This window comes from Ochotona curzoniae, unplaced genomic scaffold, assembly GCF_017591425.1.
Source record: "Ochotona curzoniae isolate NIBS_2020 unplaced genomic scaffold, NIBS_Ocur_1.0 contig_3622, whole genome shotgun sequence".
NCBI lineage: Eukaryota > Metazoa > Chordata > Mammalia > Lagomorpha > Ochotonidae > Ochotona > Ochotona curzoniae.
The window spans coordinates 2,490,592-2,508,098 of record NW_024465926.1 but is presented as its reverse complement, the minus strand read 5'-3'; the positions used below and the strand labels follow the sequence as shown (position 1 = coordinate 2,508,098).

General features: G+C 52.0%; 1 protein-coding gene across 2 annotated transcripts in view; it reads right to left on the bottom strand.

Annotated features, from left to right (window-relative positions):
* The window catches only part of MBTPS1 (membrane bound transcription factor peptidase, site 1), a 51,926-nt gene that overhangs the window by 13,874 nt on the left and 20,545 nt on the right, over positions 1 to 17,507 (bottom strand). For both annotated transcript variants that reach the window (XM_040982301.1, XM_040982300.1), the window contains exons 8-13: positions 15,737 to 15,853; positions 15,304 to 15,371; positions 12,078 to 12,180; positions 9,861 to 10,012; positions 7,455 to 7,616; positions 2,790 to 2,934 (exon numbers count right to left, since the gene is read on the bottom strand). In XM_040982301.1, coding sequence (XP_040838235.1) covers positions 2,790 to 2,934; positions 7,455 to 7,616; positions 9,861 to 10,012; positions 12,078 to 12,180; positions 15,304 to 15,371; positions 15,737 to 15,853 — 747 coding nt within the window. The remainder of the gene's footprint in view (positions 1 to 2,789; positions 2,935 to 7,454; positions 7,617 to 9,860; positions 10,013 to 12,077; positions 12,181 to 15,303; positions 15,372 to 15,736; positions 15,854 to 17,507) is intronic.

The window sequence follows — 17,507 nt, the reverse complement described above, 5'->3', positions numbered from 1 at the left end:
TGGGCTGAGCCGCACTGGCAATGCCAGGGCTGGGGCCGTGAGACTGTGGGCTGAGCCACACTGGCACTGCCAGCATCCCACACCAGAGCGCTAGTGAGAGTCCTGGCTGTTCTGCCTCTGACCCAGCTCCCTGGAAACTCACCTAGAAAGGCACTGGATGACAGCCACGTGCTTGGACATGTACCACCCACGCGGGAGACCAGGACGAAGGTCCTGGTGCCTGGGTTCGGTGTAATCCGGCCCTGGTCACTGTGGTCATTTGGGGAACAACTCAGTGGACAGAAGATCTGTCTCTTCTCTGACACTCTGCCTCTCAAATAACTAAACATATTTTTAAGAAACACAGACACGGAGCGACCTATAGCCAGAGTCCCTTAGGGCCTTTTAGGAAGAGGCCCCTGGAGAGGCCAGGACCCACTGCTCCTGAGAGCTGTCACAGGTGCCCCCCACTGTCAGAGGGAAGTGTGCAGGACAACTGAGCTGAGAGCAGGCCACTGTCAGGTGTGAGACAAGAGGACTGCATTCACAGGAAGGAACAGGACGCTCTAAGGCAGCGGCAGGCAGGCAGGAGGGCGGGCGTGCGGTCAGGGGGCTGGGCCTGCCGGCCTCCTGCCTGGAGGAAGGCACAAAGGGAGGACATGTGAGAAAGGACCATCTGGAAGAAACACACATTCGCTCTTATATCCAACTCATACTGTACCTTCACACCGACATAGATGACTCACTTCCCTCATCAGCCACACAGTAAGAACACATTCTCCAAGTGAGTCAGCACATCAAAAAAAAAATCTAGAAAACAAAAATATCTGTGGAACACAGCAGCACAATGCAGGATAATGTTCCTGGGACTCCTGGCTAGAAACAGAGACACAGCCACCACCTATACATTCCTTACATCATGTATCAAATCAACACAAATGGAAAAACTCCACATTCAATCATTACACAGAAGCAAATCAGCAAGCACGCGCACACAGCGAGGCTTTACTATGTTTCAAGAGAGTTAAGTTTCAAATCTTTGAAATCACGAAAGAAATAATTAAAAATTAAAATTGAATGTGAATTTTACAAGAGAATCTGCTATCCCAGCCATGAGTGGGGGACTTGGACAGGGAACAGAGCAGGGGGTCAGCTCCCCGGGGCCAGAGGACCTTGTCCGCGCTGGGCAAGGAAACCCTGGCCCAGCAGAAAAGGGCCCAAGGGAGTGAGCGAACGCACACTGGCAGCAAGGGAGCCAGGTGGACTCCACGCATGGTACATGCTTGCAAAGAAGGAAGCATGACTGGATTTGAACTGTGATACTGCAACAGGTGGAGGAATCCACCATGAGGAGGGCATGGGGAGGGGTTGGGGGAATCCCAGAGCCTAAGAAACTGTGTCATAAAATGAAATAATAATAATAATAATAAAAAAAACCAAGGGAGACAGGCGCAGAAGCCTCACAGCACGCTACCAAGACACCCACTTCATCCCTCCTGGGGGACAGTGCGCCCCCGGCGAGCTTGGCACATAGCTGACAGGTCACCTGGGAGGCCCACTGCTGTGGACACATGAGGGAATCAATGTTTACGTGATACCTGTCTGTATCACTGACTTTCAAACACTTAACTTAAAAAGTAATAAATAAATAAATAACCCACTCTACGGCTGTTTTACGAACAAAATGCCCTGAACATCCAACCCCTGCTCCCCAAAAGAACCGCCTGGGAAAGCCAAACGCCACCCAATGGACGCACAAATAAACACAAATGGATGAGGCAGGAACACTGAGCTCATGGGAAAGCCAGTCACAAAGGGAGACCCCACTGCACGCTCCCGCTGACAGCAACACACAGATCAGAGAAATCCACGCGAGCCAGGACTGCCGGCAGTCGGAGGGACAGCGGAAACGGAGAGCGACTGCCAGCAAGTAGGAAGTCTCTGGTGGAAGATGATGGCACAACATGGGGAACACACACACAAAAATCACCAAATCACCTAACAGGGTGAATCCTGTTTATATCATATCGACTGAAAAAAACACAAAACCTCATGGAATCAAAAAAAGCTAACGAGCCAGGGTAGGCATGGTGGAGGCACCAGCCCCGAACACCCCTGGCTGCCAGCCAGGCAAAGCAACCCACTGGGGAGCCTACCAACATTCATGCCCAGACACAGGATTCGGGCGGCTGACAGACAGCAAAGAGCCACGTGTGCAAGAGTCTGTGACATGCTTGCAGCTGAAAACCACCTAACTGTCCCAGCCAGGGGACACAGGAAGCAAACATCAGCAAGCCGGCTCTGCAGGACACACCCACCGCCTCCAGGGCCCAGCCGCCCTGCAGCTAACTGGGTCCCGCATGCTTACAGACTGCACAACTCTGCCCGCCACACAAGGACAAAAAACAGGCATTTCCCCAGATAAGGACCACGCCAGAGTTTTCAGACAGTGTCCGCTGGGCTGCAAGTGCCCTGTCTGTTCTAGCTTTCTATCTTGCTGTTGTCCTATCTATGAAGCATTTAAGAAATGCTTAAATAAATTCCAAATCAAAAGAAAGACCCCATCTTCCAAACACAGAGGCTCACTCATTCAAATCAGGAATAAAATCTATGCTTGTGCCTTTGATTATAGGTGGGAAAGGGTACAGAGAGGAAAAGGCCACACTTGGGGTCACGGCACGAAGGTTAAGTCGGTTGCATTAATTTACAGCCTTACTCCACAGAGACTGAAGGTGTGTGACATGAACACTTGTAAAGGCCCTAGGGTCCAAGTTCACCAAGTCAGAGAGCAAGTCAGGGAGATGTTTCACCTTATCTACAATTCTTCCTGTGACTCCCATGCCGTTGAGGATGGTAACATTAACAACTGTCGGCATTCCTCCATAGTAGATGGGCTGGGAGCAGTAGGGCCACATGTAGGGACACTCAGTCAGATCTACGTAGCTGGGGCTCAAGCTGAAACAGAGAATAGAGTAGACCAGGTTAAAAAAAAAAAGAAAAAAGAAAAAAACTGCAAAGAAGCAACACCAGTGTGCAGGAAGGAGCACAGCAGACCCGTGCTTGGGAAGCGGGCACCCGCAGGATGCCCTCAGCTTGCACGTGGGCACTCGGCTTTGGGATGCTCCTGCACCGACGAGGCTTCCATGCCAGCCTGCCGGGGCATTTGCATACACACAGCATCATGGGTGGGGAACACCTCCTTCCTCCTTCCGTCTAGCTGCAGCCCTGTGGGACCTTGCCAGGTGGGAGGGAGGGCGGATTGAGGAGCTGACTCCTGGGACTGTCCTGTCTTCCCACCCGAGGTGTTGTTCCTGTAAGATCCACAGCTAGGACACAACCCCACACTCACTCTGGCAGAGTTCTGTGAGGCCCGCTTGCCAAATGCCAAGCCCGAATGTGGTTCTTCTACACTGGTTTGTTTGACAGTCTCCTTGCATTTGAAATGGAAGTATGTGCTGGGTAAACGTTATTTCTGATGCAAACCCGATGAACACACAGGCAGGATGCAAGAGTTGCAGTCGGGCTGTGCCCCAAGATGGCCTCACCGGAGCATCGGTGTAAGTGAGCTGTGTCCATCAAGCTGCGCTGGGTTCAGCAAGCAAGAAACCGCACTGCTGCTACTTCTCATGGAAGAATAGCCCAGGTCAGGTTAGCAACCACACAGGGAGGACCTTCTGCTAGGTCACTGGGTCTGGGCCAACTCAATTTCCAAATTAAAATAAAAAGAAAAAAACCTTCTGGACATTATGACTTGCACAGGCAGTTATCATTAGCACGCAATCCAGTCATCCAGGACAGACACCACCTGGCCTGAGATCATGAGTAGGGAAGCCCTGCAGTCCCCATGGGTGGATCAGCAAAGGTGACACCTGTGCGCTGTCAAGTGGCCTGAGATCGTGAGTGGGGAAGCCCTGCGGTCCCCATGGGTGGATCAGCAAAGGTGACACCTGTGCACTGTCCACTAGAGAAGTCAGCATCCTAGTGAGATAATGATGCACTATGACCAAGAATCGATTTTCAAAAAGTAGGGTTGGTTCAATATTAGTAAACTGATATAACATTAACAAGCCTGCAAATACTTAAAAACATGGAATTCATCACAAAGTTTTGATGAAAACCAAGCAAAACGCACATGTGATAGCTAGCCTTGTGTGATGTTACTTTCCGCACCTCAGTCACAAAGCCAGCGCCCCCTAGTGGGGAGTAGAGGCGTGCACCTGACTCAGGAGCGCCACAGCTCCCTTCCCTGCTGCTACCCAGCGCTGGGCCGGAGGTACCAGCTTGCAACCCGACAGAGAAATCAACAGACTCAGGAACAGACAAGGAAGGGGCAGAACTTCTGCTCACACAGAATGTCCATTTCCCCTGAAAAACCCAGAGAAACAATAATACAACCACACAGTCAAGTAGCAAGACATAAAAAAGTCAACCACTTAACAGGTAAAACCGAAAACTCCACCTACGGCAGTGCGTGAACCTACAGAAAGACAACAGTGACACCTCCTGGAAGACACAGGCTCTGCTCTTTCGGAGCAATTCTAAGCTCATTTACAATCGGGTGTAATCCCAACACACGTTCCAACAAACATCTATGCACTTAGGCCAAGTCCAAAGTCAGACCCAACTATACATGAAAATCCCACATCCACTGAAGACACACAGCATCTCAGATCACCGGAGCAGACTGACTTCTTAACAAAGGGGGCTACAAGAAATGAGTGGCCATTTAACAAAAGAACAACTTAGAGCCACACCTCATACCCTATCCAAGAATAAACTCCTGACGGCTCAGGCATTACCAAGTAAATGCAATAAATCAAAGGTTAGAAATAAACATGGATGAATCTCTTTTCCTTCACTTAATGCAGTAAAAATCTTTCTAGGACTCAAAACCCAAAGGCAGTAACAACAGGGTAACAACATTTGACTGCCATTTTAAAGTCAACTACCTGGTCAAAACCACCATGACGTCAGAGAATGGTCAATAAGCTCAAGACAGACGCAGAGTACACGTCACTGACAAAGGCTCACTAACCCAGACGCTCAGGGAACAAAAAAAAAAAAGAGAAAAGAAATGAACAGGTCATTCCTAAGGAAGGTTTTTTAAATGACCCTTGAACACCATGTCTTTAAACGCACCAGAATGCAAGGGAACCCGCCCGAGACGGCACTCACCTTCAGGGCTCCGTGCCCCTCCGGGAGAGGGGCGCAGGCGTCTTCTCCGCCCTCCTGGAAGGGGGCACAGCATTCCCTAGGCACTGCCACTTCCAAGAACCACCTTGAACAAGCACCAACTATCAAGATTCAGAGAGTGACTCACTGCTGCAGACTCCAGCCACACAAGATGGGGAACAACTTAAAACACTCACTCAGGTGCGGGGCAGGCACTTGGCAGCGGTTAAGACACTGGTCAGGGCACACAGTCCCCTCACAGAGGGCCTGGGGTCCAGTCCAGCTCCACCCTCAATCCTGGCTTTCTGCTGTGCGTACCCGGGGGCAGCAGCCAGCTGGTCAAACCCCCGAGTCTCTGCCACCCTAGCAGGAAACCTGAGTGGAGTCTCTTGCTCCAAGACATCTGGGGAATCAACCAGCAGATGGAAGACTTTGATCTCCATCTTTCAAACAAAATAAAAATTAATACAAATCCATTAAAAAAAAAAACAAACCCTTCCATGTAATCAGTGGGAGGGATAAAGCCCAGAGCACTCAGAGCACGCAGCACAGGAGACGAGCTCGGCCGCGCGAGGGAAGGAGTGACGGCCCCGTCCCCAGGGCACGGCAAGGAGCTCTGCTCCACACGTCTTCCGGCACACAGAAAGGAAGTCGAGTGCCAACTAAAAATGCATGTTAACACACAGGCCGCCCGGAAGCACGGGCGGACTGCAGGGCGCACCTGTGTGGAGCTCTGGCCACGACCAGTCAGGAGCTAACAACCAAGTCAGACGGGAGCAAACAATAACAAATGAGCCCATCAGCACTAAAAATGAAAGAAAATAATTACCTGAGGAACATTCAAAAACAGATTCTATTCAGTAAGGCCAAGGACACAAAACACCTTACAGAAATACCATTCTCTATCTAGCTCGTCAATCTGCTCTCCACCAGGGGATGGGTTGGTAATTCTAGAACTGATGGATGGTATACACTACACCAGGACCAAGCAAATATGAAAACACACTGCAATGGTGAGTGCCAGCTGTCTGAGCAGTGGGGAGCTACAGACAAGCAGAGGGAGGGCTACAATGAACACCGATGTTAACAGCAGCAGGAATTCATGATTCCACTACATACACAGAGGAACCGACACAGAAACAGGGACACACACACACCAGTTCGGCAGCTGCAGAGGGCACCCAGCTGCAGAGGGCACCCAGGCCACAGCAAACTGAGCTGCACCTGCTGCTAACACAGCAACTACTTCCCTCCAGATCCACACCTCCGGCTGGCCAGCCTCTCAGGACCCACTCCTACAGGTTACCACCCCCCCAGGTGTCCACACCCTCTCAGCACCGCACACTCAGCGGCTCTCCCCTCCTCTCCCTGCTCCCTTCCTTCACCCTCACCAGGCTGCGTCTTCCCCCAGTCAATCTCTTGCATGACTACACTAGTGTTGGCCCAGAGTGACACTACTCAAACAACGGAAATGAATACCACTGAGAAGACGGTGACTGAGGAACAAATCCAAGCAAATGTGAAACTGAACTCAGCCTCAGATCTTGGTTCAGTTCCCAAGCAATGCTCTGACTGGGACAGGGCGTCAGATCTGAACCAAGCCTGTAACTGGTCCACAGCATTCTATCACATTTTGAAGCTTGTTCCGTAGTTACACATGTTAACATCAGGAAAGCTGCATCGTAAGGGTGCTCGGCTAGTTAGTATTTATCAAACTCCGCTGTAACTCCGGAACCATCTCAAAACAAGTGTTGGTTTTCAAAAACTCAGATGTAAAACCATCATGAGAAAAGACCAGATAAACCCACATCAAAGGACAGTTTACAAACAAGCAAGCAGCAGGCTCCAAAGTACAAGCTGAACAGGAATAAGAGTAGGTGCCAAAGGTCAAAGGCAAGCAAGGTGACCCCCCAAAACACCATGCTGTGGGAGCCCAAATCCTGCAGGACAAAGACCAAGAGAAGGAGACCGGGAGAAAGGAGTGACGCATGGCTTCCTAAGGACACGCAGTGAGCGTGAACTCACTCATTCCAACAGCCAGCTGCACCAGGGGAAGCCAGCCCAAGGGCACTGGAGAACCACCTCAGTCACCCCAAGATTACTACCCACTCTTTCTAGAAAGGAGGCAATTATTTGTGACGCCATACATTAAACATCTGAAGCGGTGACGAGCGTGGCTGGCCAGCACCCCGGCACAGCGGTGAGACACACACTGTGCACCGGGGCCCTGCTCAGTGGCGGCTGGGGTTCAAGGACGAGCTCCTGTGCACAGCGAACCCCTCACCGAGAAGCAGCACACTGACCTTGCCTGTGGCTTGTAGCTGTTGAGGATCTGGTAGGCCCTGAGTAGATCCAGCTTGCCATGGCCTTGCTCAAACATATTGACGCCAGGAAGTCTGCGGGCCGACGCGATGAGGGCCTGCTTCATGCTGGCAGGGTTCACCAGCTCCCGCTTCTGCACCGTGCTGAGGGGGAAACCAGGCATGTGCTCATTTTCTCTGAATAAAAGAACATCAGACCCCACCCTGCCAACACGAGGCCGCCAACCTTGTTCCCCATCTGCTGGGCCCACACAGGGCAGCCCCCTCGGACCACACGGCTTCTGTGCACTAGTGCTTTCGTGTTCAATGTATTGGTAACACACATTTTTCTAGTAATTCAATTAACTGACCACACAGGCTGAAGGAGGCAAGACTAGGTAAGGGCACAGGTTCCCAAGCAGGGGGAGCTTGCTGGTAAGGGAGAAGGCTGCTGGGAGAGAGCACGTGAGGCAGCAGTGTCAGGGACACCAGGTCTGGGGGCCTGGGCTTTCCCACTGTGGATCTGAGGGGCGGAAGGGACGGCTCGCCCTGGCAGAGAACACCCGGGAGCAGGGTGCAGAGCTGAGCCCACCTCCAGAGCCTTGGCAGGCCGCATCGGAACCAACTTGAACAGCCAACGCTGGCACTAACTATCCATTCCTGCAAAGCCACAGGAATAAATACGAATACATTTTAATCCCTAAATTGAGGGGAGAGACAGCAGACAAAGCAAACCTTCCTGAGTCTCATCCATTTCTGCAGATGGTGTTTGCTTTCTAAAGGGGAAGCACGACACAGAAGAGCAGATAAAGGCGCATTAATTCTTAATGGCAGGATAAAAGCACTGCTGCAAGCTATAGGTCAACCATCTTCCCCTCTTCCAGCCCATAAAGCAAAATCAAAGGTTAGGTTCCACTTCCTTGTTGCCCGGCCTCCACTGTGAGCTATTGTCAAGCCTGCCAGGCGCTTCTCAACAATCTCAGTGGCATTTTATCTGCTGCAGATGAGAAGGGTGAAGGCTTCCTTGATGCTGAAAATATCCGGACTCAGCGACAGGACACGGCCTTCCCCTCACATCACTGCGCAGCTCCCTCCGGAGGGGCCCAGTGGTGGGTCTGGACCTTCCCTGCCTGCCAACACACATGGCGGGGGACAGCCATGAGCCCCCCATTTTTGGTTTCTACAACCAATCAGGTTAGAAACCGCAGACCTTGCTGAATTCCTTCTACCTGGCAAATAAAAAGGCCTGAGAGAGCCAAGTTACAGCCGATCCACCTCTCCTTGCCCTTTTCCCACGTCTCCCAACCCAGGGAGAGACTGTATTCCAAGCAAGTGTATGGTCACTCTCCAAAGACGACTCCGGCCAAGGTCAACATTTTCAAGAGTTTGCCTTTGACATGGAAGGGAAGGATGTGAAAGCAGGAAACAGGGACCAAGCTATCTGCAGTGGGAACCAAAACTCCCAACACTCAAGCAATGCTAAAAAGAATTTTAAATGTAATTTCACTTTTAAATTAGCATAGGATATAAATTTCAAATACGCAGAGCTCATCTAAGACCTCACCTAGATAGACAAGAGGGAAATAGGGACAAAATAAGTGCTAGCTTCAAAGACAAACCTTGTCAGAACCAAGCATGAGGAACAGAGCCACATGACTGTGGGCGTGCTGCTGTCCCCAGGCACACCCGACCTGCCTTCTCCTGGAGGAGTGGTCAGGACCTGGCTTTGGCGGGACAGCAAAACCAAACAGGTCACTACGGGAGGTACTACTTGGCTGCACCACAGTAACTACCTATTTATGTTCCTCATAACCTCACGCCAGAAACCACTCACTTCATGGAGAAAAAGGCAATGGGGCCATGAAGAAAAATCAGCACAGTGAGTTAAGCCATGGCCTGTGACACTGGCACCATATGAGTGCCAATTCAAGTCCTGGCTGTATGACTTCTGATCAACTCCCTGCTGGTGCACCGGGGCCAACATGGGAGACCCACATGGCGCCCCAGACTCCAGCTTTGGCCTAGTCCAACCCCCTTTACTGCGGTCATTTAGGGAGTAAGCCAGCAGATGGAGGATCTAACTTTGCCTTTCAAATAAATACAGTAACACTTTCTTAGAACAATGAGCCTGTAAGGAAAGGGAGGGAGGCAGAGAGTCTACTTTTGTTCCCTGCTGTATACACACATTATGTGGCTAGAAAGCACAGCTCCAGCACACACAAATGACAAACACACACCAAAGAACACAAGAGAACAGGTCATCCTGCCTTTGCTGTGCGCCTGTGGCTGCCTCTGCTTTACACACACCAGCTGGCCACCCGGCAGTGCAAACAGCACCAGCCAGCCACCAAGCCCAGTCCTCTCCCTCTGGGCCCCAGCACACCTGCTGGGCGGCTGAGCAGCACTCACCTCACTAACAAGGTGACAGCACCCGCCACCACTGGAGAGGCGACGCTGGTCCCGGAGAGGGCGCGGCAGCCCTCTTTCACGCCAGAACCCCGCACTCCAGCGCCAAAGGTGACGATGTCCGGTTTCACGCGCCCATAACCTCCTGGCAGCTCCTATGAACAAAGCAGCTTGGTTTCGACAGGGCACACCTTGGCTGCCTGTTACTCAGAGGACAAGCGAGAGTGACTTTAACACAGCACCACCTCAAGATTCACTCAAACTAGAAGTTTAGACAAATTAATACAATAATACAAATTATTATTGCTGGCATGTTTTATGATAGCCAGCACAAGAGCAAGGCTATAAAACTAAAACTAAAATTCAATCTTGCTAAGTTCAAAGACTAGAAAATTGCCCACTGTCTTATCATTAATACTAGACACTGAAAACTGCTTTATTTCTAGATAAATTAACAACTAGAAATACATTAGAAAATTCAGAATTAAATAAACAGGACAAGAATCAAAGATGCTTCTTTACAACAGAAGTCAGACCTTAGGCACCCACGGCCGCGGCTACCTGCTGCCGTGGCGTGACTGGGCACTCCGAATGACAGGATAACCGGGCTGCTCCTGTGAGTGCCCCCTCAAGCTTTCTGGAAACAGGGCAGGACACAGGATCTCCCGCTGTCAGAGCCACATCCCCCGACTCCAGGTGGAAAGCCTTTCCTGGCAGACACACGCTCTGTAGAGGCCCTTAAAAAGTCAGCCCCGGGTCTGGCACAGTAACCTAGTGGCTAAATCAAAGTCCTTGCCTCGCTTGCAGCAGGATCCCATATGGGCACCACTTCATATCCCAGCAGCCCTGCTTCCCATCCAGCTCCCTGCTTGTCACCTGGGAAGGCAGTTGAGAACGGCCCAAAGCCTTGGGACCCTGCACCCATGTAGGAGACCCAGAAGAAGCTCCTGGCTCCTGGCTTTGGATTGGCTCAGCTCTGGTCACTGCGGCTACTTGGGCAGTGAACCAGTGGACCTTCTCTCTGTAAATCTGATTTACCAAGAAAAACAATAAATAAATCTTAAAAAAAGAAAAAAGTCAGTCCCAGGGGCCAGCACTACAGTGCAGCAAGTTAAGCCACTACCGGGACACTGACATCCCACACGGGCACCAGTTCAAGTCCCGGCAGCTTCACCTCGGATCCAGCTCCCTGCTAATATACCTGAGAAAGCAGCAGAAGACGGCCCAGGTCCTTGGGCCCCTGCACCCATGTGAAAGACCCAGAAGAAGAGACCAGCTTTGGCTTTGGCCTTGCCTAGCTCCAGTCACTGTGGTCATCCAGAGAGCACATTGGTGAATGGAAGACCTTTCTCTGTGTGTTTGTGTCCCTCCTAACTTTGCATTTCAAATAAATAAAAAATAAATCTTTAAAAACAAAAACCCAAGCCAGTGGTGAAGGCCAAGGACAGAACAAAGCCCAGGGCAAGCGCTCTGTACGTGCCAGACCAAGGATGCACAGCACAGTGTGGGGCTGGCTGTCACACAGGTGAACCACACTCCGCATCTCAGGGGTCATGGCCAGGGGCAGGGTAAGAGGCCAGGAGCCAAGAGCCGCCCTGGGTCTGACTAACACCCAACTGGAAGGCTATCCCACAAAGCACTGTAGGTGTACTCAAACCCCACTGTGTTCCGAATGTCATGAATCTTTCCAGAGACCCACATGAGACCCTGCACTGGGCACATGCCAGGTTAGGGCACCAAGAGACTACCTGATTCAGAACACTAGAGGGTGCCACCTGAGCACTGCTTGGCGGGAGCATGTGGCTCTGAACCAAGCTTTACCTTGATGGGTGAATTACGACCTTGTTGGAATGACTGTCCCACCCAGCTAGACACAACTGCCTGTAAGTCAGCAGAATAGATAATAAAATGCTCACACTGGCTTCTATTCCTGAAGGCCAAACACAACAAACAAGAAGCGTTGAGGAGGGCTGCCTCCTCCAGTTGGAAGGTCTCTTGGTGCCCGCCTCTGCCTCGTCCAGCTGCTAGGAGCATGACTCCACTCACCAGAGAGGGAGTAAGTCACAAATGACCTACAAGCACGAGCCTGGAGTCAGCCCTCGGACAGACTGCCCAGCAGCTCTCGGCTTCCAGAGTGAGGCCGCACAAGGGCTTGGTCTCTGGCCATTCGGTCTGCAAGGAGGGCAGTCTACCGCAAGAAACCAACTCAGCAGGGCATACCCAGGTGGTCATTCCTCGGGAGGAAAAGCGGGCAATGTTGTCTTCAAAATCAATGCCACCTACTCCAATCACATCCATCTGGTCGGCAGGGTTGTTTAGTGTGCTAAATGGAGACAAAAAACAAGGGAGGAAAATCATTTGAAGTGAGTAATTCCCACAAGGCCACATGCTCCCACAGAAGTCTGAGGTTTCATTTCTCCGGCAAGCCGTGCACGCCTGCGGCCGAGCCCTGCTCCTCACAGGGTCCCGGGGAAGGCTGGGCCTCGCCCCCTTCGAGCGCCCTCTCACCTGGAGTGCTCCTCCTCCCGCCGTCCCCTCCCTGTGTCCCCCATCACGCAGACCCAGCTTGAGGCTCACCTCTCCCACACCACTGCAGGCTTTCAGGAGGCTCTTGTCCCAAACCACACAGGACTTAACATGACCACACGCCAGCACCTAACCACACAGAACTTAACACGACTACACGCCAGCACCTAACCACACAGGACTTAACACGACCACACGCCAGCACCTAACCACACAGAACTTAACACAATCACACGCTAGCCCTAACTACACAAACCACACCATTCTCACACCATTCCCACAATTGCTTTTCTTCCCCAACTAAATGAGGCATTTCTCTGGAAGGAAACCACACCCACGGGCAGGTGAAGCCATTAGCTACAATGCTGGCATCCTAAATGGGTGCCGGTCATGTCCCAGCTGCTCCAACCCCTACTCGGCCCCGGCTAAGGGCCTGGTAAAGCAGCAGAGGACGGTCTGGCCTTCTGGAGCATGGCTCAGGTGACCTGCTGCTCCTCTGCCACCCAGAGCTCCTTAGAGGAAAGACTCAAGATGCCAACAAAACCGCAAAAGCACTCCATGTGCAAACAAATTACACTGAGATCAATAATGACACAAACACAACTATAACATCAAAATGAAGCTAAAATAATTAAAAGTATGAAGCGGTTACAAAGCTGCATCTGAAAGCTTCACGAAGGAACACTCTGAGCCCGGGTGACAGATCTCAGCAGACACCTATGACTGCCAGCGCCGGAGCAGCATGGCACTGCCCCACCTAGTGTTCCCGAGCGGAACCGACGCAGCGCACGGAAGGAGTCCCTGACAGAGCCTCCCGAGGGAACCGATGAAAAGGCTCCCTTCCCTCCAGCTGCCAATCACTGCAATACTGGGTGTGCTTCCCACCCTGGAAACGCAAGGGAAAGCATGCAGAGCTGGGAAACAGCAGAGCTGCAGCCGCAATCAAGGGGGAGGGGTCCAGACACACAGACAGCAACACGCCACTGTCCCCCAACTCCCGCTAGGGACAGTCCTACTGTCCTGAATAGTAAAACAGGGCGGATGTGACCATGCACCAGTTCCCACTGCCCTGAGAGACAGGCAGCAGACATGCAGGTGTGGGTGGTGGAGACGCGGCCTTCCTCCCCATATTTTTCTCCTGTAATGCTGTGAATTCATTCTCTGATTAGAAGCCACCAAGATCAACTGTCACACACACCTCTGGGTTCCTGGAGGGCAGTGCAACACGGAAGGCTGGCCATCTGACAGGTGTGCCCAGGCACAAAGTTGGAGCCAGAGATAAACAGGTCCAACTGTAGACACACGGGGACACCAGGTCTGAGCAAGTCATGCATGGAGCAGTGGGAAACAAACAGGGCGACAGAATGTGGCTGGAGCCGGACCACGGCTGCTGGCTCATCTGCTCCGGAACCAGCTCTACCTGAGCATGACCATGCTAAGACATTACAACAGCCGAGGGGAGCAGGTGCAACGGAGGCTGCAAGGCCACCACGATGTGAAATATCTACTCTGAGCCTTCACAGAGGACGTCCGCCATTCCAAGAGAGGCTCTGAAAACAAGAAAGCTATTTCATCTACCAGACAGGATACGACCTGCGCAGCTCCTCAACAGGACACTCCTAGAATCCTCTATGTTCCAACGGCAGAAACGAGGAAAAGGACCCACTCAGCAGGCACTGATCCACACAGTGCTTTTTGCCCACTGCCCACCTTCATCCTCCCTTGCCACATACAGGCCACGTGCACCTGGACCAGCAAGGAAGCCAAGGCTCAGAAGTGTGGGACTCGCTACCCGCGGTGTCAGTCAGTGCCACAGTCCAGCCCAGCCCAGCCTGTGCTAGAGCAGACAAAAGAGGGGACTCACTGACGCCACAGCCAAATGCAGAACCCAGGGCCTCTCACAAGGGGACAGGCTCACTCTCGGAACCATGAGGCTGGAAGCACATGACTGCCAAGCCCATACTCTGACTCACAGTCACCACCTTCACCCAGCTGAGCCGCACAGCGCGCCCTGGACATTAAGCTCAGCCGGTCTTCACGACACCTTGCCTTCCCTCAGCAGGTTCTCCTGGGGTGTCCACACTGTGACAGGCACACACCCCGCTCGTGGGAGCACAGAGGCACACAGTAGGGGCTGCAGTCTCTCCCAGACTACTGCGTGACGCACACACACTGCAATCTTCCCTCACGGTCCTCACCTGCACAAGCCCTAGGCACCCGTAAGCAGTGTGAGAACTCTACCTACACAGGTGTGTCAGCACAGGTCCATGTGGTCTGCCGACAGGTCAAATCAGAGCTGCAGCAGACAGCAGGCTGGCACATGTCTGCCCTCAAGCGTGTCGCCATGCCTGCCAGAGCCTCATCCCACACTCCTGAGTGCACTGCCAAGAGCCTGGCACAAAGGCGCCCTTCTGCAAAGTGCTCGATGCCCTCTCCCTAACTCCTGAAGCAGCAGCTCATCTACAGGACCCTTGGCACCTGCTTCCCTGGCAGCCATGCCCTGCAGCTCTGTCCACACCTGCCCCCTCACAGGAAGTTGGGCATCTCATGTATTGTCCCCATAGCCCTGCACTTGGTACCCGCAGGGTCAACAAACACTGAAGAACCCACACATCTCTAACAGACTTATTCTTTTTGGAGGAAAAAAGTAGTTGGAATAAAATCTTAAAGCCTGCAAATTACTATTTACAACAAAGATCTTTGAAAAATTCAACAGAAAGCAGCCAGTCTTGAGCTGACAACTGCGGAAGCCAGCAGAGAGTACCAGGGCATTCCTCACACAGGTTCAACTTTTTTAAAGCAGGAAATGCCCACAATGGTTACTCAGACAGGCAGGACCAGGCGCCCGCTGGCAGAGACAGCTCCGCAGTCCCTGCAGGGAGAAGTCACCCCGGAAGCTGCCGCTGCAGCAGCTGCTTACCCATAGAGAGGGCCGTCGTTGCCGATGGCAGAAACCATGATCACATTGTTAGCCGTTAACTCCCACACCTGCCAATCAGCAAGAGTTCAGTTGTTTAATGAAAGTATAACATTTAAAAAACAATTGTTCAAAAAACTCATCAACTTCTAACCACAGTCCTACAAACCAGCAGCAGTGCCCCCATATGCAGTGGCCAGCACAGGGGTGAGGGACACACCTGGACCACAGCAGCGTGCACTGCACAGAGCAGGCTGGCTCCCTGGCCACAGGTTTAGGTAAGAACACTCACTCCTCACACACGCGGCCCCCAGCCTCAAACCCACCCGATGTGTGACTTGCAGGACACCAAGTGCGGCCCCCATCTGTCCTCCCAGCATGGCCGTCGGGGGAGCCACGCCATGGCAGCAGGCAGGATGAGAGGAGCCCGACCAACCTTGTCCACAAAGGGGTGATCCATGAAGTCGGGGCCACCAATGCTCAGGTTGAGCACATCAATTTTCTTCAAGATGGCGTAGTTGAATGCGTCCAAAAACCAAGACGTGTAGGAGACCTAGTTACAGCAAAACCATCTCCTCAGGGTTGTAGGGAACATTTTAAAATGCTGTGTCTATTTCTAAGGACAAAATCAGATTCTTCAATGCGTTCTTCAATGCATTCTTCAATGCATGAAGTATGTCTCGTCGTGGTTTAAATTAAAATCAAATTGACTCCCAGGTGCATTTGGCAAGTCAAGCGCCACACGCACAGACCTGAGTCCTGGAGCCAGCCCAGCCCAGAGCCCGGCCCTAAGACACTGCCGCCAGCGTAGTGCAGCTGTCCACTGCTCCTGCTTCCCGGAGACTGCGGGAGAAACAGCAGCAGCAGCAGCACACAGCCTCATTTCTCTAAGCTGTAACTTTTCTTACTGTCCTTACAGAAGTCAAATTACTTGTGAATCACTACTTCGTTCTTCTACATACTAAGTTTACAGCAGGAAGAGAGGCAATATGGTGACGTGACTAAGAATTGGTTTTTACAGACTTTTAAAACTAAGCCTATGCATTTACATTTGCTTATACAAACAAAAGAAATCCTACTATGAGGAGGCGTAAGAAGTTAAGAAAAATATACTTGACAAATATGGAGTGAGGCAGTAACCTTCTGGGTGGGAACAGGCTGACTTTGGATGTCTTTGAGCCACATACAAGGCAATCGAAACAAAAGCAGACAGGTCATAGTGTCTTCTCTCTTCCCAGAGTGCCCAAATGACGTGAGTGACCCTACCGGCGCTGGGGCAGAGGTCAGCAGCCCAGTCCCGACCTCCAAGCCAGGAACCCAATCAGCACACACACAACGGACCGCCAGCAGGTCAGGGTCAAGACGGGACACGAGGGAGAAGGCGCCATCAAGCTACTCCTGTGCACAGTGGCCTCAGGTCAGCGTCTGAGAGCCAAGTAAGGCAGAGAGGTGACAGGCAAAGAGCAGGCGCCAGGAAAGGCCAGGAACAGCGAAGGAGAGTGGGCAGCTCAGCGTCACCGGCAGGCGTGGCTGTGCACTGGGCGTGGGTAGTGGAGGGGTTCTAGGGGTCAGCACTGGCTCTGTTGCAGGAAGAGCTGCCACCTATGACACCAGCATCCCATACAGTGCCAGTCTGCATCCTGGCTGCTCCACTTTCAAATTAGCTGCCTGCTAATAGCCTGGGAAAAGCAGAAGGCCCAAGGACAGGGCCCGCCACTCAAATGGGAGATTCAAATCAAGCTTCCAGCTCCTGGCTTCAGCCTGGCCCAGACCCAGTCACTGAAGCCATCTGGAGAATGAACTAACAAAAGGGACATATTCTTTCTTTTTCCTTCTTCTCTGTCCTTCTTTCAAATAGTTAAATGCATCTTTTTCTTTCTTCTTTTTTTTAAGGACTTATTTATTTATTTTTATTACAAAGTCAGATATACAGAGAGGAAGATCTTCCGTCCAATGAATCACTCCCCAAGTGACCACGACAGCCGGTGCTGCGCCAATCCGGAGCCAGGAGCCAGGATCCAGGAACCTCTTCTGGGTCTCCCACGAGGGTGCAGGGACCCAAGGCTTTGGGGCCGTCCTCCACTGCTTTCCCAGGCCACAGGCAGGGAGCTGGATGGGAAGTGGAGCTGCCGGGATTAGAATCGGTGCCCATATGGGATCCCGGAGCATTCAAGGCGAGGACTTGAGCCGCTAGACCACGCTGCCGG